Source organism: Electrophorus electricus, chromosome 8 (assembly GCF_041902795.1).
Source record: "Electrophorus electricus isolate QZ-2024a chromosome 8, ASM4190279v1, whole genome shotgun sequence".
NCBI lineage: Eukaryota > Metazoa > Chordata > Actinopteri > Gymnotiformes > Gymnotidae > Electrophorus > Electrophorus electricus.
Window position 1 is genome coordinate 9,046,370 of NC_137504.1, and position 22,318 is coordinate 9,068,687.

The 22,318-nt window shown below is 38.1% G+C and overlaps 2 protein-coding genes across 6 annotated transcripts; one reads left to right on the forward strand and one right to left on the reverse strand.

The window, feature by feature from the left end:
- Window positions 1-1,056: 1,056 nt before the first annotated feature.
- On the forward strand, window positions 1,057-8,480 carry tnfsf10l3 (tumor necrosis factor (ligand) superfamily, member 10 like 3). 2 transcript variants are annotated; one of them, XM_081719422.1, is made up of 6 exons: window positions 1,057-1,394; window positions 4,032-4,181; window positions 5,773-5,809; window positions 5,970-6,065; window positions 7,253-7,618; window positions 7,770-8,480. In XM_081719422.1, the coding sequence occupies exons 1-6, from the start codon at window positions 1,137-1,139 to the stop codon at window positions 7,823-7,825; spliced, it is 963 nt and encodes a 320-aa protein (XP_081575548.1). In that variant the 5' UTR covers window positions 1,057-1,136; the 3' UTR covers window positions 7,826-8,480. The 2 variants fall into 2 exon arrangements, with proteins under 2 accessions (XP_081575548.1, XP_026861389.2); XM_027005588.3 differs by having other exon boundaries at window positions 7,253-8,480.
- Window positions 8,481-10,764: 2,284 nt separating this feature from the next.
- On the reverse strand, window positions 10,765-20,351 carry clcn5a (chloride channel, voltage-sensitive 5a). Of its 4 annotated transcripts, XM_081719420.1 has the most exons (13): window positions 20,087-20,351; window positions 19,977-19,990; window positions 19,247-19,854; window positions 18,055-18,197; window positions 17,835-17,934; window positions 17,324-17,634; window positions 16,948-17,154; window positions 16,136-16,216; window positions 15,399-15,944; window positions 14,432-14,618; window positions 13,604-14,002; window positions 13,112-13,328; window positions 10,765-12,946 (listed from the first exon to the last, which is right to left on the reverse strand). In XM_081719420.1, exons 3-13 carry the CDS (start codon window positions 19,392-19,394, stop codon window positions 12,856-12,858), a joined length of 2,430 nt encoding a protein of 809 aa, XP_081575546.1. In that variant the 5' UTR covers window positions 19,395-19,854; window positions 19,977-19,990; window positions 20,087-20,351; the 3' UTR covers window positions 10,765-12,855. The 4 variants fall into 4 exon arrangements, with proteins under 4 accessions (XP_081575546.1, XP_026860562.2, XP_026860553.2 ...); XM_027004761.3 differs by lacking the exon at window positions 19,977-19,990 and having other exon boundaries at window positions 19,247-19,432; XM_027004752.3 differs by having other exon boundaries at window positions 19,247-19,432; window positions 19,977-20,351.
- Window positions 20,352-22,318: the final 1,967 nt, after the last annotated feature.

Here is a 22,318-nt window from a genome sequence, read left to right on the forward strand (position 1 = left end):
TCTCATTTGAATTTTATCAAATTTCAATCACATGGAGAAGAGCATATCACTAAAACCCCACTCCTACTGCACTGAAAACATTTTCACTGGATTAGCAAAGTAGACTGTGGTAGGATGCTCTCTCTCCAAATCAGATGAATGGTTGTTATTTAGTTGAAGCCTGGTTGATTTCATAGCTTGCACAACAACTGGGGAACAAGACTGAGCACAAGACTTTCTTTTTAATCTAAATGTATCACTTTCAGACATCACCATGTCAGTCCAGCTAAATAAATGTCATATGGGACCATATGATTTTTCTTGCTGTAGCGCCTGCCTTTCCTGTAACTTGCTATTACTAAGCATAGTGTATATCCTGAGAACTTAGACCTTCCCTGCTGAACATTACATGGCAGCTCAATGTAAAAATAAACAACACAGAAATGGCTACCTCTAGTAAGAAGAAAGCAGATAATCCCATAGGTTTCGGTTTGAATTTTTTGAGATTTCAGCATGTTGTATCTTTGGCAATCATTTATTTCTGTTTGTTAGGTCCTAAAATGCCATAGAAAAATGCATTGCGTTGGTTTATGTTGCCTTGTGTACTGTTTGTCAAATAAGGACATGAAAATGGAATGCAGTGGAATCTGGAGTGCATCTTCCAGTTTCAACAAAGCATTTACTTTGCTCTAATCTGAGAAACATATACGATGTGCCTATGGAACAGCCTGGAGTCTGGGATTATGGTGTGGTCAGTTTAGTCCGTCTAATCACATTCATCCAGCTAATATTATTTGAAAATAATAAACCAGGATATTAAAACTGATTTAAAATCAAAAGCAAATCGACTAGAGAATTTAGTTTACTGGGCTTTGCAACAGGCTGGACTATTATAAAAGGAACAAATTATAAATTCCCGTATAAATTCATGTTTGCCTTAATATTAACCAAAGTGTAACTAAAACCTATGGTATTCGTGAATTTGTCCCTATGCAGCTAGGCTAATATCTTGTTCTGCCGGAACGCCTTCATGACAGCATAGTCTCTCAGTTTAGATGAGCTCATCAGCTACATCAATGACTTTCCAGACTGTATCTCCAGACTGCTTTTGCCTTAGGGGCTATCTACGTTTTTAATTAACGGACCGTATTAAGAACATGGAAGTGCCTACTGCAGCATTCTCTTTTGAGCACGAGGAACAGCCGTTCGGAAGGAATGCGCTGGCATCTGAAGCCAACCTTAATTATTTAAGATCTGTGAATAGCGAATCGAGCTCATTCATTATGGTTCAGCCGAAAAGTCGCATGGAAGCACCCTCGAAATTATGGATGACGATGATTGTTATCGTCATGATTATTCTTCAAGTTGCTTCGACTGCCGGACTCCTCGTTTACCTTAATATGTCCATGGCCCACGTAAGTTACTTCCTATTTGTGCCCAGCTGTGTTTTGTTATAGTTATAGACAAAACTGATTCAGTGTTGCGCGGCGTTTTTGGAGTAAGCAAAGGCAGTGACAACTGCAGTGCGTTTTATAACGTTGTTTTGTAGACTTAACCTATGAAATCCTTGATTTGGCTTATTTCATGGTACATTATTCACTTCGAACGGACAACTTTGCTCCTCTTTATTTTTTTTAGTCTGCTTTCCATGAACATTTTCACACGGCGGTCAGTGAAATTCTCACTATTTTGGATATATATGTACCAATAGGCTACCGACTGCACTGTATTTTCTACTTTGATTTACATTGATAAAGCATATGTGTCCTGCATGCGTTCTATTTGTACTTGGGTTTGCTATTAAAAGTTTTATAATTGCCACGTAAACACACAAGAAATAATCCTAATTAATTATTCTTAATTCATTCATTAACTAATTATTGGTTTATCAACTGATCAGTTTATTTGTGTACACAAACTATACATTAACCAGAAGGTTAGCATTATTTTCCTCATTTTTTTTTATATAGCCATAGAAAGCAACCCTGTTTTGTCTGCTTATTTCCCTTTTTGGTAAAATTGCGTAGTATTTGGTGGTCTAATTACCTGAAAGCTAATGTATATTCACACAACCTATGTAAACGCCCATTTTAGTGCACTGGTTATTATGTAACTAGTGCACTAACTGCAATCATGTCACACTGCAATAGTTTTCCTTCAGTGCATAATATGTCTTAATATTGGTCAAAACCAAAACCAAATGACCTTTAAAAACAAGTATTGTTATTCCAAATATGAGTGTTAAAATAGCTTCCCAGAAGACACAGTTCCTAGAAAGCCAGAAAATATACAAAGACCTTTTTAAAAATTTGGGCATTGAAGCAAAACATGAACAAATCTTTGAACTAAGGCTAGATGTTACTCTCAGATTTAATTCATTATGTCTGATCTTAGTCCTGTAGGAGATCATCGTCTGAGGTTTGGATGCAAAGAACAGGTTATGGTAGCTTTGTGGACATAATGAATAAGGATTCTTAAAAAACCTGACCTTGCAAAACAAAAACCACAGGGGGTAAGAAATGACTCCAAAGATCTTGGTTCCTATAGAGATGTGCTTGCTAAAATATACACCTAAACAATGCTACTTGCTTTGTTTCTAAATTATATTCCACTTTAAACCTCACCTCTCATGAATAGAGGTGAATAAAGTTTAATGATATTATCAAACTAATAATTCTAAATATTATAAACAATCTTATTACCATTGCAACTGTGTAGCTGGAAATGCTCTTAAAAATCATGGATTACATTAAATAATTGGATACAAAATTTGTTTTAGAAGACGTATGATTCATTTCCATTTCCATAATGGCAACAGCATAAATCTTATATCAAACAAAATACATGAATTAAAATCAATAACAGTGACCATACCACTTATTATATCATTTTCAAATTGTATAATTCCTATAACTGTTAATGATATCCTTCATTAAGTTATAATGGAAGTAAATGTCCAGATGATTCAGTCTCTGTTCAGCGCATGTATCAGGATAGCTCAAGTGCAAATTGCAATGTGTGGAAGTAGAAGAGGGTGAAAGCACTACCAGAGTTCTAGTCGTTTTGTTGTTCAAGGAACAGGAATTGGAGTAATTAAAGGAATAGGAGAGGTTCAACAAAATGTAACGTCTGTCATTTAATTATTTTGAGATGTGATGTGTCATGTTAAACATTTCCAGCATAACAATACTGTAATAACACAAAAAACGTGAAAAACGGTTTGTGTGAACTTGAAAGTGTAAGAGATTCCCAATTGGAAGTTTGATCCATCAGTGAGGACCAAAAAAGGTGTGCCTTGTCCTTGAGTCCAGGAGACTTGATTGCATGCTTGAAGAACAAAATCAGACACTTACATTAACCAGTCATTTCACTTACCACTCCACTGTCAGTGGTGTAGGCGATGTGCATACAGGACACTCACTGCGGGGGGCTGGGAGGCTTCAAGCTGTAGGGGGCACCCACAGCGTGATTGTAACTTAAATAATAATAAAACTAAAAAAAGGCCCCCCAACCTGCCTTTTGCAGCAGGCCACAGAATTTTACGTTACACTAATGTCTGCTATGAAAAGAACACTGTATCTACTAAGCCTGATTACCAAACTGTGTTAAACACTGCATAGGAAATGTCGAAATGCACACGCCTGAAGAGAACCACTATAATGGAAGGTCTCATAAGCCTCATTCTCAGGATGAAGAATTTTAAATGCTGGTGGTTTTAGCAGAAGGGCATTGGGAGGTGTTTTTCACTTGAACTCCGATCATTCCTGGTTAAGCTCATTGCACAAACAAGTTTGCTTTTGACAGCAAAATTGAAACATTCATTGAAGTCATAACATGTTTTTTTCAGTCTTTCATCTTGACCACAGTTCTGAAACTAGTACAGGGTTTTTCTTCAGATAGGGATGGGGGGGGGGGGGGAACGGGACGACAACAACATCTCTTCATGATACAAGAATTGTTCAATTTAACCTTTTCATTTTACCACAAATAAAGGGATATTGTGTTTAGTTTTTCACTCTGTCTTTGACTTTTTCTCCCTGACTTTATGACAGGCCCGGAGCCAGGGCGTTTCTGAGGAACTGCGGTGTTTAGGGCTCCTGAATGCTCTGGAGAAAGAGCAGGATGTGCCTGATGGCCTGGTGCAACTCTTTGGTGAACCCTGCATCAAGCTGGCTGAGGGAATTAAGGCATATATTTCCAAGGTACATGTGGACATATTCTGTTTTTGTTTTTTTTTTACATTTTTTATAACAAAGTTAATGGTGTTTGGGTTTACTATAAGTATCTGATTTTATGCAGTGATTTTTATCTGATGTTATGAAATAAAGGTCTGTTAAAAACCATCCTGAGTCTTGAAGTACAAGCTGGAAAAGTCTTTGGGGACAAAAAAAATTAATGCAAACATGCATTTGCTTAACTGGACTAACTTAGGTAACCAATTCACCAACACTTTGTTTTGATAGCACATTACTAATTCACTGTATTTGAATTCTAAATTAATCTGAAACAAAATTTTGATGATATAGATAAATGGAAGGCTGGATATTTTAATGTCTTGTGCAAATCTTTGGTTATCTGAACACCTGTCTTACTTTGTGTTTGCTTTGATTGAAGCTTTAGATTCTTTAAGTCAAAGAGATTACACTCCAGCTATGACTCCACCACGTGCCACTGGCAAAAAAAAATATTGATTAGGAAATGAATTAATCGATTCATTAAAAATTGGCTGAACAGTGTAAAAAAATATCAAACATTATCTGCTTCTCATCAGTGAGGATTGACGATAAACTATTAAAATGCAGTCAGCAATGATATCAGCTCAGACATGTCAGATCAGATAATTGCTGGAACTAGTGTTATAAAAATGATTCAGTTTTTGTTTGAATGTCACATGAACCCGGCATCATGTGACTGTGAGAGAAGTTGTTGAATAGTAAAGCTCCACAGAACCGTGTTTTGGTCATAACTTCAAAAACAAAAGAACAACTGTCCTCTGTTATCACAGGCTGGATCCCTCAGGACATATCTAATCTGTTTTTCTCTCCAGTACTAGTGTTTGCCAGTTCCCACCCACTACTTAGATCTTTTGTGTCTCTTCTGGCAGTACAGTCTATATGCTTGAATCACCTACACAATAGCAATTTGGTTTGCCTGTTTGCACTGGTTAAAAAGTGCATCAGCAAATCCAGTGGAATCAGACCCCTCTCCACTATGACTTTTCATCTCTCCCCTTCATGTTTTTGTTTGCAGTTTGGTTTGTTTCTTTTCCCCCTCTGAATCTTTGACATTTGTCTGTACTCTGGAAAATTTGATACATGAATAGTTTGAAACTGGAAGAGAAAGTCGATCGCTTATGATGTCAGCACTTCATTGTGTTGTTGGCATGAATTTGCGTGGAATCTTAGGGCCTTTTATTTTCTCAGTAGCTCTGTTGGATTTGGGGAGGATAAGCATGTCTTGAATGACATTATATGGACAAAAGCTCTCAAAGCCTATAGGCATTATTCCATTTAGCTACCATGGTTCCAGTGGCCTCAGGCAGTGTTAAGTAATGCAGTCATTTCCTGCAAACAGTATCTTTCCCACCACCCTTTACTTAGTTTAATAAACAAAGATGTCAGGGGAAATTTTGAACACACTGGTTAACTCAGGACAAAGAGCTGAATTTTGTAGGCAAGGATGATCAGCAAAATAATAGTGTAGATGTTTTTTTTTGTTGTTTTTTTTTTTTTTTTTTTTTTTTAGATATCTTGCTGTTAAAAATCTGGAATAACATTTCTGTTTTTTATTTAGGTAACAGAAAACATCATCTCCCAACATGCCTTTCAAGGTAACACTATACCCACTGAACCTAAATAGCTGTTACTAAGATAATTTCTTCATTTCCTCAAACTATGCAGACACTAAACATGTAACTAAATGCCAAATGTTAAAACATTTTCTTTTTCAGTCAGCTACTTAGTCTGTTTGGCCCTTTGTGTGTCCCACAGAAAGACAAACAACAGGCCAGCCACGTTCAAAATTTCTCACTGTTGGGAACCCACGGCCTTCTGCTCACCTCACCCTCAGAGACAGTGGACTACAGGGTGTGTGTATGAGAGAAAGAGTTGGTGTATGAACTTTACTCTCATGTAAACTTAAATATCTAACTCTCTATTGCATGGTCTTGCCATATGGCAACAAATTAGTTTATCTCAATTTTACTAAAAGGCATTAATATAAAATCCATAGTTTACTGTTTAATTGTTGACTAAAAGTCTTTTACTTTGAAATGACAAATAATTGATGATATCACATGACCAGGAAACTGGTCTCCCTTTTTGAACTCCCTTTTTCCATGGATACTTGAGACAGATAAGGTCATGGCTTGAGGGCACCCAAAGTTGAGTAATTCCTCAATATTTAGGCAAAAATGATGCTGAACCACAAAACCAGGTAGAGGTATTAGATGATGATGACTATATTACATAAATTATATTGAATGAGAATAATTAAATGATATCAAATAGGAAACAGAATTGTTTTTGACCAAGGAAATTGTCCCTGTGTCTTATTACAGGTGCATTTCATTATCTCATTATGATGTTATTATTACTATACATTCCAAACAATAATTATAATAGTTATTTTAGCTATATAAATATTGGGTTATAGATTACATTAAGTAAAAACTGGATTTGTTTAATCTTGTTTTCAATGAAAGGATGCTTTTAGAGGAAAAATTGATTTTATAATACTTTCCATGATTGCGCATTGTTGCCATAAGGCATCAATTTACCATCTACCCCCCTTTTTAAAAAATTATACAAATTTCAAACATTTTCATTATTTAAGCTATTTTAAATAATGAAAACACAGAAACCATTTTATCATGTTTAAGTAATAATTCATGCTATAGAGGGCTAATACTAAGAAAAGGTTAAACAGTTCTTAAGAATGTCAGGATGTTGAGAATGCTGTTTACACACTTAAATGAACTCATAAATCCCTTAAAAAGATACACAGTTTTATTTACAATACATGTATATTTACAAGACTTATGACTTAAGGTAGTTGTATTAAGTATTGTATTAAATACTGCTTTATGTATATTATACATATTATATATGACTTAATATAGGCTTAGAACCTTAGTTGAAAACTGCCTCCTATACACATACTATAGGGAGCAGGAGGCACTTGTATTAAGCAATGTATTAGAGAAATGATAGGCTATACTTTTATATAATTCTACATTCCAATATAGACTTAAACTTTCTCCTCATTCCTCCAGGCCTTACATCCTTAACCCCTCAAATGGATCTCCACCAATCCTGCCGTCACCTTGTACGTTCCTGGGGCAACCAGAGCTTTGGCTCCCACCTCCACAACATGACGGTGTCTAACGGGCATCTGCGTATCCCCCAGACAGGACGCTATTACTTGTACGCCCAGGTTTACTTCCGCTATATCACACTCTCCAGCATCAGCCAGCAGTCCAGCTCAGAGAGCCACCAAGTGGTTCAATGTGTGTATAAGAAGACAGCATATGCACGACCCATACAGTTGCTGAAGGGAGTGGGCACTAAGTGCTGGGCACCAGACAGTGAGAATGCCCTCCACTCCATCTACCAGGGAGGCCTTTTCGAGCTTCGAGCAGGTGATGAAATCTTTGTCTCTGTGTCCTCCCCTTTAGTAGTACATGCAGATGACTCATCGAGTTATTTTGGAGCTTTCCACTTTGATCTATGAGTTTACAAGTTGTGGGCAGCGGTCATGTTTTGATGAACTACAAATGGGTCTTTCTGTAGCATCCCAGATGAGGACTGTGAGAAAACAGAAGAAAGAGTGTGGGTGTGGAATATAAGGATCTGTAAAGTCACCATGCTTCCTGTTTACCCAAAATCTCCACTGACAAAGCTCAAATAACTCAGGATTTTACAACCTAAAGACAGATGCCAATATTGCAACCAGATGGCGAAGTGTGCTCTATTACCCAGTGCCCATGCTTTAAATGAAACCATTAGAGAAAAACAGCTGAATTCATGCAAAGGAGAGGTAGAGAACAAGACTCCACATTTTTAATCTTTATTTATATACAAAAGGTCTCTGGAGCGATCAAGGATTTTTCAAGGTCACAGTAAGTATGGAAACCAACAGCATCACAGCTGAAGTGGGGTTTCCCCTCATAAATGTGCAATGGGATCTAAAGTAAGGAACTCTCTGGCATGGAGGGTCTTGTGCTAGTGGAAAAGTGACAGATACATTTTTCAAACTCTTTGTATTAAGGCAGATATGAAATGTGCTGCCCAAAGCATGGAAAAAATGTTTTTTATCCAGATGTACATGTATGCTAGGGATTTGCACAGCTGTTTCTGCTTCTTTCTATGATGGATACTCAGTGGAAAAAATGTGCATAATTAAGTACATACTTAATATAAACAGACATATAGAACCACTCTAAAATGATATACTAAGATAAAAATACAAAAATTGCCCCTCATGATTAGGTAACTATATATATATATATATATATATATATATATATATATATATATATATATATATATATATATATATATATATATTCTGTTAGCTCTACACAAGACAAATGTTACAACTACACAAAGCACTGTATATACAGTACAGACACTGTACTGACACTGGCTTGAGGGGATGAGAATGTTTGGATGTGCCCAAAAGTGAAAATATTTAGTTAAAAAACAAGTTAAATGGAAAAACAAGTTAAATGGAAAAACCCTCCTAGACTGTACCATTGTATAATATTGGCCTTTTGTATGTAGATACATTTCAACAAACACTGTTTTAAAGCAACACTATGCAAACCCAAACTGTAATTATAAGTGACACTGGACTAGACCCAAAATTGAATAAGAATAACACTATGGCCATAAGACCACCCTCAGGTTAGGCTATGATGTAACAGATTGTCAGCATTATGTTACTCAGTTTACATTTGGATCCAAAACAATCCTATTTCACACTTAATCCTTTGGTTCATACTTTTGCCAACTTGGTGTTTTTTTTTTTTTAATAAGATCATCTTTTGGTCTTCCATCTGAGGCTTTGGGAAGGCAAAACACATAAATTGCAGCCATAAATATACAGCAATTATGTATTCTCTATTATTACGAATATCTCATGTTCTGGTCTTAACTTGACAATATAAAAACACCTGACTCCTGTAATAGCCCATATGACAAATGTTTCTTTGTGGGAAATGAAGCAATCATTTTGTAGAAAAGGTTTACTGAAAGAAAGTGTACCTAGCTGGTTTAGTACCCTTCAAGGATTGGAATGTTTTTATGGGGAAAGGGCTTTCATGAACTTCAGGGCTACATCGCAGGAAGTTAAATACTTCCAGTAGGGTCAACCTTGGTGAACTTATCTGAGGGGGGAAGTGGCCTGACAAAAATTGGTGCAACACACTGCAGTGGAAAGTGCTTCTGGAAAACAACCAACCAAAAACCTTACCTGGACTAGGGACACTGGGACAAAGCCCTGGAGCCAGGCCAGGAAACTCTAGGAACATGAAATGTCACTTCTTTGGCAGGGAAAGCACAAGCATTGGTGTGGTAGATGGAAGTGTATGGACTAGATATTGATAGCCTTACATCTGCACATATAATAGAAATTCTGGTACTATATCTCTTGATCAATGGTGGTGTATCTTTTACTTCAGAGTACTACTGAAGTACTCCTACCTACTGACACCTACAGAGGCACTTCAACGCCTATGTTGGGTATGATGATTATACCTGAAGCAGCATGATTGGGAAGCATGACCTCCCTGGTTTGTTCATAACTGGGAAAATGTTGTTCACTTCTGTACAAGTTATGGAATGTTAATAACCAAGTAACAAAAACTTTGTTTGAATTGTGGATGGTGATGCAGGAGTATGGAGTACAGATTGCTCTTTCAGGTGGTCTATATGTATGCAGTAAGGGCTCTGTACACTTTTTTGATGAAGTCATTCACTGTGGGTGTCAGGCCGAGGTGGACCTTATCCACATATGCAAGTGCTTCATGGCTCCAAATCTGTGGTCTGGTACTCTACTGGAAAAGAATAGAATGGCGTTTTCACTCACAAGTGATGTAAAAAGTGTTAGAGACAATGAATGATGTCAGCAGTGTTGCTGTCTCTAGATTGCTATGTGGTGGTAAAGCAAATTTGCAGGTGGTAAAGTCAAAGCTCTGTGTATACCAGTAAAGTTAGCTCCACATCTTTTCCTGTGGTCATGAGATATGGGTAGTGACCAAAAGAATAAGCTCTCAAATGGAAACAGTGGAAATTGGGTTTCTCCACAGGGTTGTTGGACTCTCTGCAATCCAGGAAGGCCATGGAGTAGAACCACAGGTCCTCAAGATTGAGAGAAGCTAATTAGGTATGGACGTCCACTGGTCGGCTTCCACTACTGCTGTTTCAGGCATGTCTAACTGGAAGGAGGCCCAGAGACAGACCCGTTGGAAGGATTATGTTTCACAACTGCCTGGTAGCTTCTTGGTGTCCCACAGGAGGAGCTGAAATGTATAACAGAGAATAGAAAAATCTAGGATGATGTTCATATCTTGTTACCACAGTGATCCTACCAGGAAAAGCAGAATGAAAGAGATGAACTCAGTATAAGTAGGGATTTTGCTCAACCTTAACTTGAAGTCATTAATCCTACTTTGTGGAACATGAAATATTGTGGCAGTTATGGACAAAGTCTGGAGCTGGACAGTTAGTAAGATGAAGCCCCCCCCCGCTTCTTACACACAACCAAATATACACAGATCGCCTCTCAACTTGTCTTATAGATATTAATGAATAAATTACTGTGATTACATTCATATTTTAGACCAATACATAAATGATCATTGATTAGACAATTAAACAACTGATTACAGACATTACATTTTTAAACACAAATACACAATGTTTTTATCAAAGGGAATACTCTGCATAAAAGTGGCTCTTCATACATGTCCATTTACAGACACTTATAAATGAGGTACCAACTGATCAACAGTAAATAAAAAGGGACAGGGCACCTTAATGCCCTGGGACTTGGAGACTTGTTGCATCTATAACGACTGGTCCAATGATACTTTAAGGTCTTTCAGAGCTTTCCAAGTTAGTAAAGGTAATAAAAAAAAGTTGTAGTACAATTGTTTGGCTAAATATCAGTATTAACTCCAGACCTTGATGAATCAGATGACTCAGTTTATCTTAAATCAATACATATGAATGCTTCTTTGGAGGATGTAAACAAAGGGATAGCTTCTTTTAGCAGTTATTGTATGCAGCAGACTGAAGGCAGTGTTACAAATTTAACAGGCAGCCAACAAAAGCATATGGATACATCACCTTTAGCCTCATACAACTGTACCTTTGTTTCTGCCCTTCACATTAACATCCAATTTCACTAATTAATTCACTTGCATAACACAGAGCACAAATAGTCCAGATTATGGCAGCCTGCCCACAATACAGAAATGCGTTTTCAGTCTGTCTCAAAATTGGGAAGGTTTAAATAAACCTTCAGACCCAATATATAAATATTATACACTGTTTTGAGAAATGTTGGCATACATTGACTGGAATTAAGGTTATAGTTAAAATATGGTTATAATGATACATCACTGAATGTCTCAACCATGCATGTATCGTGATGCATATAGCATAGTACTTTATCTTGCTTACATTTCCAACTGGGTAATTATGCCTGCAAAGTCAGAAATGTTGCTTGATGTAGAGTGATTAGGCTATGTTTATGTTTAAACAGGCCATCAGAAGTTCTCACATCTTTTGCTTTAAATTATAATATTTTTCAAAATGTATAATGCCGATATATCATGAAACTATGCGACTAGGTGAAGAAGAAAATAAATATTGCTTAATCATTTTTGTCAAAACTGGTTGGTACTTAGATAACCCCTTGGACTTGCTGATGTGACAAAAAATGTGATTAACAAAATCCAAGGACAATAGTGGTCAGGCCAGCTGGGCAGAGCTCTCAGTGATACTCTGCAGTTATTTCATGTTAGATAAAGTAAACTATAAATGTTGTATGTCATTACATGAAGGCAGAACCAGTAAAACCACACATTCCTTCTTTATACATGTGCTGTAAACTCAGAAAATGTTTTTAGCTAAATAATTCCACATTTTTATATAGACATTAACCATGAAATGGAGGGAGTGAAAACAGGAAATATATGAATGTTATTATTTACATAAAATTACTGATGATCTGCTACTTGGTTTTAGCCTATTCTTTATAGCATTTCTGGCACAACCAATGACTGAAATCGTGCAAAATAGAGGCATTCTCAGTTATTAATAGCTTGTAGATCCCAATCTACTGATTCATTTAATTTTCAATTAAATTAAAAGACAAATAAAGCATTGCTTTCACTGAAGGAACATGAGGCTTTGGGATCTTAATTGCCAAATGCCATGAAGGCAAGTTTCCTCATTTTGCAGGAGTTGCAATATATTTATGCTAAACAGGAACACTATCTTATATGATCAGGATTGTCCTAGTGTGTGCATATCCACTGATTTATTTTTTTTTTTGCTTCAAAATGAAGTCATAGTTTTGATATGTTATAATCGACTGGCTTCTTGAAAAACCAAACTTAGCATCTTGATTTATCCAAGTTTAGTGATTAAGGTGTATGCTGGAGTGCACAGGGCATGCTGCTGCAGGTTGTCCATCTCAACGTGGTGCCTGCAGCAAAGGGGCCCTCAAATGGCCATCACAGTGTGACTGGACTCTCATGCAGCACTGACAGTGCCGTAGTGCAAAGGTCGGATCAGACATGTGGTCCCTGCCCAACACGTGGCTATGTGTAAGAATGGTTGAGATTAGAAAGGCCTGCGTGGAATTTCAGTTGAAAAGTATGGAGTCTGGGTCACGGTTGGCTATTTGGGCCATGTGCTTTAAAATATCCTTTTTGGTGATGATACCCAGTAAGCGCCTGCAAGTAAAACAAGAAATAACATTAAAACAGCCTGTCAATGGTCAGAGTTCCTCTTTAACTATTGCTTTTAAACAGAGAGCAATATTTCACAAACAGGCTTTCTTAGTGTTTTTAAAAATGTCTCTGAAATTTGTAAAAAGTGTGTGTTCAAAAGTTTCTTACCCATTATGAGTGACGAGGCACTGTCGCAGTCCGAGTTTGCGGAAGATGTCGACCACAATGTCCATGGCAGTGTGGTCAGTAACAGTGAAGGGACTTAGGTCCAAGATACCACGCAACTTTAGGGGTGAAGGGCTGCTGGGCAGCTGAGGGGGTGTGTACTCTGTGAAGAAAATCTGTGAAGTGCTAACCACACCGTCCTGCCGCTGTCGAGCATTCTCTGCAGGAACAAACATTTTCAATAAACTCTCAATAGAATAAATGAAGCCATGAGGAGCAATACAGACAGAGAGGTACAACTAACAGCTGTTTAAGACCTCTGAGATTAAACACATTTTGGTACTTTTAGCACAGATCCTTGTGGGTAATGGAACAGACAATAAGTACTCCAAATATGAGAGTGTTCTGAGAAAATAACATTTAACACAATAGGATGAATGTTTTTTGCAGCCATATAAAATGTAAAAGGTGCAGCTGCGGTCTGGCATAACTCACCGATGGAGATGACCAGGTCTCTGCGTAGTACAAAGCCCACAAGCCTCTGTGACTCATGCGAGACGACCACAGGGAAACCGCTGTAAGATGTGTCAGTGATCAGAGTCTCCACTTCCTCTACACTCATGCCATCCTGTGTTATGACAGAGAGTGGAGGGTCGCTACGGCGGGGGCGCATAACATCCATGGCTAGAGTCTTGTGGCTGAACTCCTCTTTGGGCTCTAGGAAAGGGTAGCCATTCAGCCGGATGTGGGCCTCATAGATGCCCTCGCGGCCCAGTGCATCCGCCACCCATTTACTGGTCATAGTGGCAGCCATTAAAGGCACAATATACTCCAAGCCTCCGGTCAGTTCGAACATGATGACCACAAGCGAGACAGTCATACGGGTCACACCACCTGCAGAGGGATAGGGAGGTTATTTTCTGTTGAAAAGGCATTATTTAATCATTTCCTTCAAAACAAGAATAGTTATTACATTATTCTTTTGGCAATTGGGAGTAAGGTTGGGTTGGGGCAGATGTTTAAAAAAAAGGTGCTTGTAAAGTAAAACAGACAGGCATTCAGTTTTGTTGGTTTTTTTGCTCTTGTGAAGGCAGAGAACATGGATGAATTAATTGCGTGCTTAATGGAGTTTTATCTTATGCTATACATTAATCTTACACAGTCCTTATTTAACTAAAGCATCATGCTTAAAACAAAACAAAACAAAACAAAAAAAACAACAACAGGTGCAATCATGCACATCAAGAGAAGGCCAAAACCATCAGGAGACCTATGAAACAAACAAACAAACAAACAAACAAACAAACAAACATTCTCCCTTACCCAAGCAGGCAGCTGCACCAACCATGGCGTAAAGGCCTGGTGTAATGCAGTCTGCTCCAGGCGAGCACCAGCCTCTGAAGAGGACCCAGTCATGGTGGTAGTATGCCAGCTGCTCCATGCCCACTCCAAGCAGCCTACCTGCTATCGCTCCCACAGCCATGCTGGGGATGAACAGGCCTGAAGGTACCTACACATGAAAGAAGAGTCAAAATAAAAATTAAGAGAAAACAACAGTTTTAAATCACAGAATGAATCACAAAAGGAAAGGGTGACCAAGCCTCTGAACCATCAGTCCAAACTCCAACAGATATAGTATATAGATATAGGCAAATAATGCAGGCTTAGTGCATCTCTTATGACCTACACATCATATGCATGCTGATTTTGACAATTTAAAAGATGCTTTGAACCTGTGTAATTTGAATGCATTTATGCTAGCTGCTTTCATGAATCAACCAACATCCCCATTCCCCACTGTCACTCAGACCAATCAGAAAACTAAGGAGTAATTCTCAACCCCCATCAATTGCCACCATCCACTAAATCCCCTACAATTCTGGAAGGCCCCCAGTTTGAAGCAAACTTGCCTCTGAGTACCTCCATACTCCAGCTTCCACTGCAGTGACTTTGGTTTGGTATCTTCAGCTGATTGGCCTCATTGTCTGGTGACACTCTAATGTTCTTACATTGTAACCTGTAAACTGCCTCCATGTCCTATGTGTGAATGTAAAGTGTTGATCGATTGCTCTAATTAAAGATCAAAAATGGAAACTTGCACTGATTTTTTTTTTTATTGCAGCACACAAATTATATTTCATTGCTTTATTTTTAAAACCTACAAGCTGAGGCAATATTTTCATTCACAAATTTCACATACACAACTTCTTAAATAGCCGTGTAAATTCTGTACATTTTTTACACACATTTATAGGTTACTTATTGAATACTTGAAATACTGTGAGCTTACCTTCATGCCAAAGGTCACCACGGTAATCAGCATCTTGAACACGAGAGCCAGCGCCAGCTGCCACATGGCTGTGTAGACGTCATGGCTGGCAGGCCGGTCGGGCAGGGCATTGCTGCCACGCTCAATGTCACTCACGTTTGCGTAATTGCACAGTTGAGAGGAGTCCAGCAAGCCACAGTCATTGAACAACTCTGAGATAAGCTCACTGGTGCTCATGCGAGTATAGCTGTTGGGGAACGCCAGCACTGCTGTGACTGCCGTCACTACCAGCACCTCCAGCACCGGGTAGTGGCCCAGGCGTGTGGTCTTTCGCCGGCGACACCACATGATGTTGGCTCGGATAAAGAAGGCGCCCCAGATGCCACCAAAGATGCCCAACAGCACAAATGGTACAAGCTCCACGAGGTGCCAGGGGGAATGGAACTCAACATAGAAAAGCACCAGACGGCTGTTCCCGAATGGGTTGATGGAGCGCAGTGTGAAGGCAGCCACCAAAGCCGCAAAGAAAGAGCGCCACAGTGTCTTTAAGGGGAAGTAATAACTCACCTAGGGAAGAGAAATGTTCAAGAGATCAGCCCTATCACTTTTGTGCTTTGAAATATTCAACACTGTGAACTAGCTTTCTGGTCTGCCACTAGTAACAAATTAACTAATCTGAATATATATGAAGTAATATTTAAAAATGAGGTAGTAAACATTACTCTGACATGAATTAATAACAGGAGAAAGTCATTTACCTCTTCCAGGCTGAAAAGAACTCCTCCAATAGGAGCACCGAATGCCACTGAAACACCAACTGCAGCTGCAGCAGAAAGCACCTGACACACACACACCCAGAGAGTTAAAGGAGAAAAATCACATAGGGCCAAAGCTATAAACAGACCATATCTGACATCATAAAATAGTGGTCTGGTGTTTGGTTGAAAGTGAGGGAAACAATTTACAGAAATAGAATAAGTAACATCTGTCTGATTTTTAATGTACTGTTAGGAAAACTGCCAGTCAGCCTACTGGAAATAAGATCAGCTGACTGGGATGTAAGCAATTTTAGGAACAAACTAAATAAAGAGAATCCTCATAAAAAGAGCACTGAAATTGCTGTTTTAAAATGACCAACAAACCCTCCACTTTTCAGCTTTGTTCTGGTTCACTGAAGATAAGACATAACAATTAACCTTTGGCAACCAGAGGGAGCGTTCAATGGCAACTTACATAAACTGCTATGGTACAATGGACTCAATTCTGGCCATTCCATTTCTTTGACTACAGACTCCACAGAAAGTATTTGGAATATGTTTGTGGAAAACATAATACCACAAGAACAAGATATCAGATTATTTTAAGTGTTATATGACAAACAGGCTATTCTTAGTGTGATTTTCTGAGGGAGAGAAATGTAAGATTTGAGAGATTCCTTATCTGTTACACTACACTCAGCCCTTAAACTCCCAAAACAATTCTACTTCATCCAAGTTCCAAATATTCATAATATAGCTGGTCACCTCATTTAGTTTCAGGATTTCAGCAAAGCCATATTGTTCGCACGTACCTCTCGCCTTTTGGCCTCATTCTTTCGGTACTTGGTGAAAAGATGGCAAAGGATGTTTCCACAGCAACAGGCCACATGAACCAGTGGCCCTTCTTTGCCCAGACTGAGACCAGATGAGACAGCCAGCACCAGAGTAATGGTTTTAATCATCAGAGTCCACTTGCCCAGGTAACCACGAATGATAAACCCACTGAGAATGGTCTTAATCTGAGGATCACAGTAAAGGCACAAACGTAACATTACTGAATAATATTTAAAAGCAACTGATACATTTCTTTCAGAAAACAGAATATAGTAACATTATGTGGGGGATGAATATTTCCTAAACTGAAAGTAAAACATATACATAAATAAATACATATACTACAAAGCTTACCTCAGGAATACCTGACCCACAGGCATAGGGCGCAAAGGCCCTAACTAGAGACACAGCAAGGAAGGAGAAGAGGAGGGCCCAGCACACATACATTACATAATTCATAATGTAGGCAAAGGGCCCATCATTGGAGCCAATGATGAGCTCAGCCCAGCTCTTCCATTTAGGACATTTGTCTCTCTCCTGGAATGTGTTCTCATTAGAGTTCCAGCAGCAATGCTCATGGTTGAACCAAAAGGCACTGAGACACACCCCCTCCTTCAGGTCTGTCATCCAGTGAGCAGAGATGTCAATCCCACCAGCAAGGGCACCTTTAAAATAAAGCAGGAAATCAAGCTAGATGCACATAGGTAAAACACACTGATTAAAAATAGAGATACTTTAACATAGATAAGCACCAAGGATGGCAATTCATGAGCAGTTAAGAGTACTCAACATTTAGTGATTTATCACCCCTCCAGCCTCTTACCCGCTACCCAAAAGACCTAACAAATAAATGAGGTTAATTAACCTGACATCAGTCCAACAAATAACATCAGGAGCCAACCAGAGAAAGCATCACTAATGCTCTTCATCAAAGCCCAGGTCGACTCTTTACTCTGACTGGCAATCTGCAGAATAGAAAAGCATACAATTCCAAGCCAACTTTCTATAAATAAATATATATATAAATTTTTTTTTTATTTTATTATATATATATAAAAATTCTACTGTAGAACACTCCCACTAACCTCTCTGTGACGATCCCGGTCCTTGGACTTCTCACGAACCCAATCAATGGTGTTGAAGTCTTCATAAGTGCCCACTCCAGGCAATGGTTCGTCAAGAAAATCCATCAGTTTAGGAGCCTCTTTCAGTCCATTCCCAATTCCTCCTGCATATTGGAGAGAAAATGTTAAGACAGATCTTGAACTTTAAATTAAACAGCATGAAGGGAATGCAAAAGTGATCTAAAGTGTAAGCATTTGGGCAAAGTTCTCTACTGTCATGTACTACAACCTTTACTTTGTCAAAGACCCTTTACTTCTAAGATGTTTGAAGAAACCACCTGAAGACAGAAAACTATCAGGAAACAATATCAGGAGTACAAAAGGGAATATCTGTTTTTTTCCCCAACCACTTTAATCACTGAAATCATTTTATGGGTACTTAAGCATTGGTTTTGAGATTTGAAACAGGTGATGCTCAGTTTCAGTGATCTGAATTCCTTAAAATGAGCTCTGGCTCAAACTCTAACTACACAAAAACAACAATAAAATCATTGACTATCATTACTTTTTGTTTGTAGCCTTGTAGTAATATTTTTCATTTCTTCTTCATTTGCCTTTGTTAAATTGGGTCAGACTGGACTCAGTCTAGAATTGTCTGTCTTAACAATAGAAATAGCAAAAGCAGGTCACTAAGAAGTCAGGGAACACTGAAACGTAAAGTCAAAATATGAAACTAACAGGAACTAGCTGAGACTTTGATCTTGCTGATAAAAGGCTGACCTCAGCTTTTGTATGAGTGGCTGCAAATACCACAAAAATGATCTCATCCATTTCACACCAGTATTTTCTTACTCCAATAAAAATACCAGAAGCATCTATATTACTTATTTGGCCCTGAACCCATATCACTTTACAAGGAAGAAAAAAACCTTTCCTTTTAAATACTTTGCTTCGTAAGTAATTTCGTTTGTGCAGTGGTTAAAAAAAAAAAAACCATAACAAAAGTCATTACATCCATAAACACATAAAAACTGTAAATAAATAAATAAAATTGGGAAGCTCTTGCATAACAAAAATAATCCATCAGAAAGTTTCAATAATTTTGAGTTTTGAGTACCGTGTGCATTGACCCCGGTCCCGCCACCCCGTCTCTAAATCCCTAATTTCCCTAACAGCGTAGCGCCCCCCTTTATGTTCCCCGTTGGCCATTTACCCGCTCCATGGTCACGGTCCAAAGGAGGCACATCATCCGTACTGGAAAAATCGAGAGTTGCTCCAGCGATTTCCACCATATCTTCATCGCTGGTGGCACTCTGCAGGCTATTGAAACTCTCGCTGCAGTAGCCGGTGTTGTTCATCATGACTTCAAACAGACGGGGGCGTACGAATTTGAAGTGGTCTGATATGGATCACAGATTGTAGTATACTTAGTTAAAATGCATTATATAATCCTCACAAGAACCAATAGCCGAAAACTGAAACACGAGAATTCATTTAGCAAAGCAAACAAGTAGCTACTCATGCTAGCTAGCGGATTAATGACGCCATCCATCTAGCCTGATCCCTGCCATCTCGTCCAGGTAGGCTAGACAAAGTTCAACCTCACAGAGAAAGCTAGCTAATCTAGTGATTTCACTGCAACCCTAATCATCCGAGACTAATGTGTATTACTAGCTAGCAAACGTCTTTAACATTGTACGCCACACCAGAGCAAAAGCAACTCCTACTTAACTTAGCTTTCCTTAACTACTTTGTCTTGATTTTCGGGTGTCAAACCATTTGCGGTATACGGGCGATTCAAACCGCAACCTTGCTAGTTACCTGCCACGCAGAAATTGGGACAAACATTGATAGCTTGGTAGTGAACAAGCGTTACGTTCTTAGCTAACGAGTAAGCTAGGCTAGCATTTAAAACTATGCAAACGTAAATTATGAAGCCATACCATTTAGCTGTGCGCTTCCAGGACATTTTCATAAAGTAATAACACGTTAGCTACATATTAACTTCACGGAACATTTAGCTAGTATTGTCATCAAGCTGGTTAAAAATTACCTTGCTAGCTAGCTAGTAATTTACTTTATTTAGTTTCACCATCCAGGTTGACTTCTCTACATTCTTAAAAGACGTAAATAGCCGAGCGACGATAGAAATGTTAACCCTATCGGTAATCTATTAACAGAAAGTACTTTTGGAAAAGACAGTTTTGAATAATATTGTCCTTTGCGTTCTCCTGACAAGAAAAACTTTTAAAAGCTACACTACTATTTAAGCCGAGTATTATAATAGCTGGCTACTTGACTAAACCCGTAATAATCATTCACGCTGTACTTCAGAGCAACCAAATGAGGATCGCCATCTAGTGTCAGAGAAACAATGGTACTATTTGATCCTACTATGTAAGTATGGTGTTGTTCGCATATGTATTACCTATGTTAAGTATACTGAATGGTAAGACCCAGAAAACCAGCTAACCGGATATTTTTTTTAACTCTCGAAATAAAAAATAAATCATGCCACACTTAAATAGTAGTCTTGGTATTCATGTTTATTTCAGATTTGTTTGACAACGGTCGGCTGCTTTTAGGATTTCCGAACATTATTATGTATAAATGCTCATTTGATAGCAGTATGTGCAAATTCATACAACGTGTGCAATATGTATACTGTATGTATACAGTTCGTGTACAGTATGTGCCTATACTATGGATTTTTTGTGTCATTACTGTAGTCTGCAAAAAACAACATAATGTATAAGTAAGGATTAAAAAAAAAAAGGAAATAAAGAAATTATAGGCCAGATATGTCAGTGTAGTCTTTAACTGCTAACGTATAATCATGCAAGCTAGAGTCACTGGCACTGTGGTCAGGTAGATTTTCACAGGTTCACGAATTCGGGCCAAAGTACACACACATACACCTGTTAGCAACAGATGGTTATCTGATTTTTTTTTACCCTAGTGAAGACATTGCATGGGATTGGTACTGAGATAGCTTTTAGGAAAACTACCTAAAAGATAACCTGATACTGAATTATATGAACCTATACACATAGACAATGCAATAAAATATATGCACAAAGCATTAAAACACAGCCACGCATCCCAGAAGTGGTGGTACCACTCAGTCCTTGACCACTGATATAATTTGGCACAGGCATGAATGATGAAACCTGTCAGAAACCTAAAGGCTCAAAGTTCCTATCTAGCGACTCTTGTTTGAGTTACAAGCACCTACAAGAGGCCTGTTTTTTTTTTTAGTCATTTTTTTCATTTTTCATAATATGCTCTTATTAGTTGAATATTGAATGTATGGGCTGTAGAAACTTGGTACAATTGATTTATAGGGAGTAACAGTAAGCTTGCACCTGTACTATTTTAGGGTCCTAATTAATGTAAAATGCATTCAGCAAAAGATGACAATTATACGGAATGAACATTAATATATGAACTCAATATTGATATATACAGAACGAGCATTCCTATACATATTGGAAGAACTGTGAAATATACACAATGAACAACATATATGGTAGTGGCTCTGGTACATTACATATATATCTATGTTCGGTCCCTATATATCACTGTTTGCTATATACATATCAATATTCATTCGGTGTATATGGTACGCGGCACCATCAGCATTCATATTTCCTGTTCAAATAATTTACTTTTCCTGTTCTTCCTTTTCTTAAAGAGATGCTAAATTATTGCCAAACAACTCAAATTCTTGTAGAGAATTATCCACCACAACAAAGGCAGCTGGTATGCAAGGAACAGGCTGCCCTGGAAGACCAGGGGAGGCATCATACTAACCCATTTATGCCCCAGAACCTAAAAGAAAGACAATAAGGTAACTGTTGAAATTATTTCTGTTTGTCTGAACAAACAAACAAACAAACCCACCTGAACTGCAGATCAGTAGCCAACCAGACATTAATTTCAGAAATTAATTTGGGGGATGAACAAATATGGCAAAAAAGCCCAATATGCTAATGCATTTTCATGCCCTATTGAAATTAAGTGAATATATCAATATTCATTCCATATACATATATTAATGCTCACTCCTGTGTGCGCGCGCACACGCACACACACACACACACACACACACACACATATATATATATATATATATAGAGAGAGAGAGAGAGAGAGAGAGAGAGAGAGAGAGAGATAGGGCAGCTGAAAAAATGACAACCTCCATTCGCTTGTACACTGTGTTACAATGTGTTGAACTATATTACACCTATAGGTGCACCTATAAGATGCAGTACTTTTTTCATTC

Bases quoted from the DNA above. Each gene is read 5' to 3' on its own strand.
- clcn5a (XM_027004761.3), bottom strand. From the start codon at position 19,394: ATGATGAACAACACCGGCTACTGCAGCGAGAGTTTCAATAGCCTGCAG. The intron at 14,003-14,431 runs GTAAGGGAGAAT...ATCCCTCTGCAG, and splicing joins TGGTGCAGCTGCCTGCTTGG to GTGGTGTGACCCGTATGACT. The intron at 12,947-13,111 runs GTAAGAAACTTT...TTTTACTTGCAG, and splicing joins TGCCTCGTCACTCATAATGG to GCGCTTACTGGGTATCATCA.
- tnfsf10l3 (XM_027005588.3), top strand. From the start codon at position 1,137: ATGGAAGTGCCTACTGCAGCATTCTCTTTTGAGCACGAGGAACAGCCG. The intron at 4,182-5,772 runs GTACATGTGGAC...TTTTTTATTTAG, and splicing joins TTAAGGCATATATTTCCAAG to GTAACAGAAAACATCATCTC. The intron at 6,066-7,252 runs GTGTGTGTATGA...TCATTCCTCCAG, and splicing joins CAGAGACAGTGGACTACAGG to GCCTTACATCCTTAACCCCT.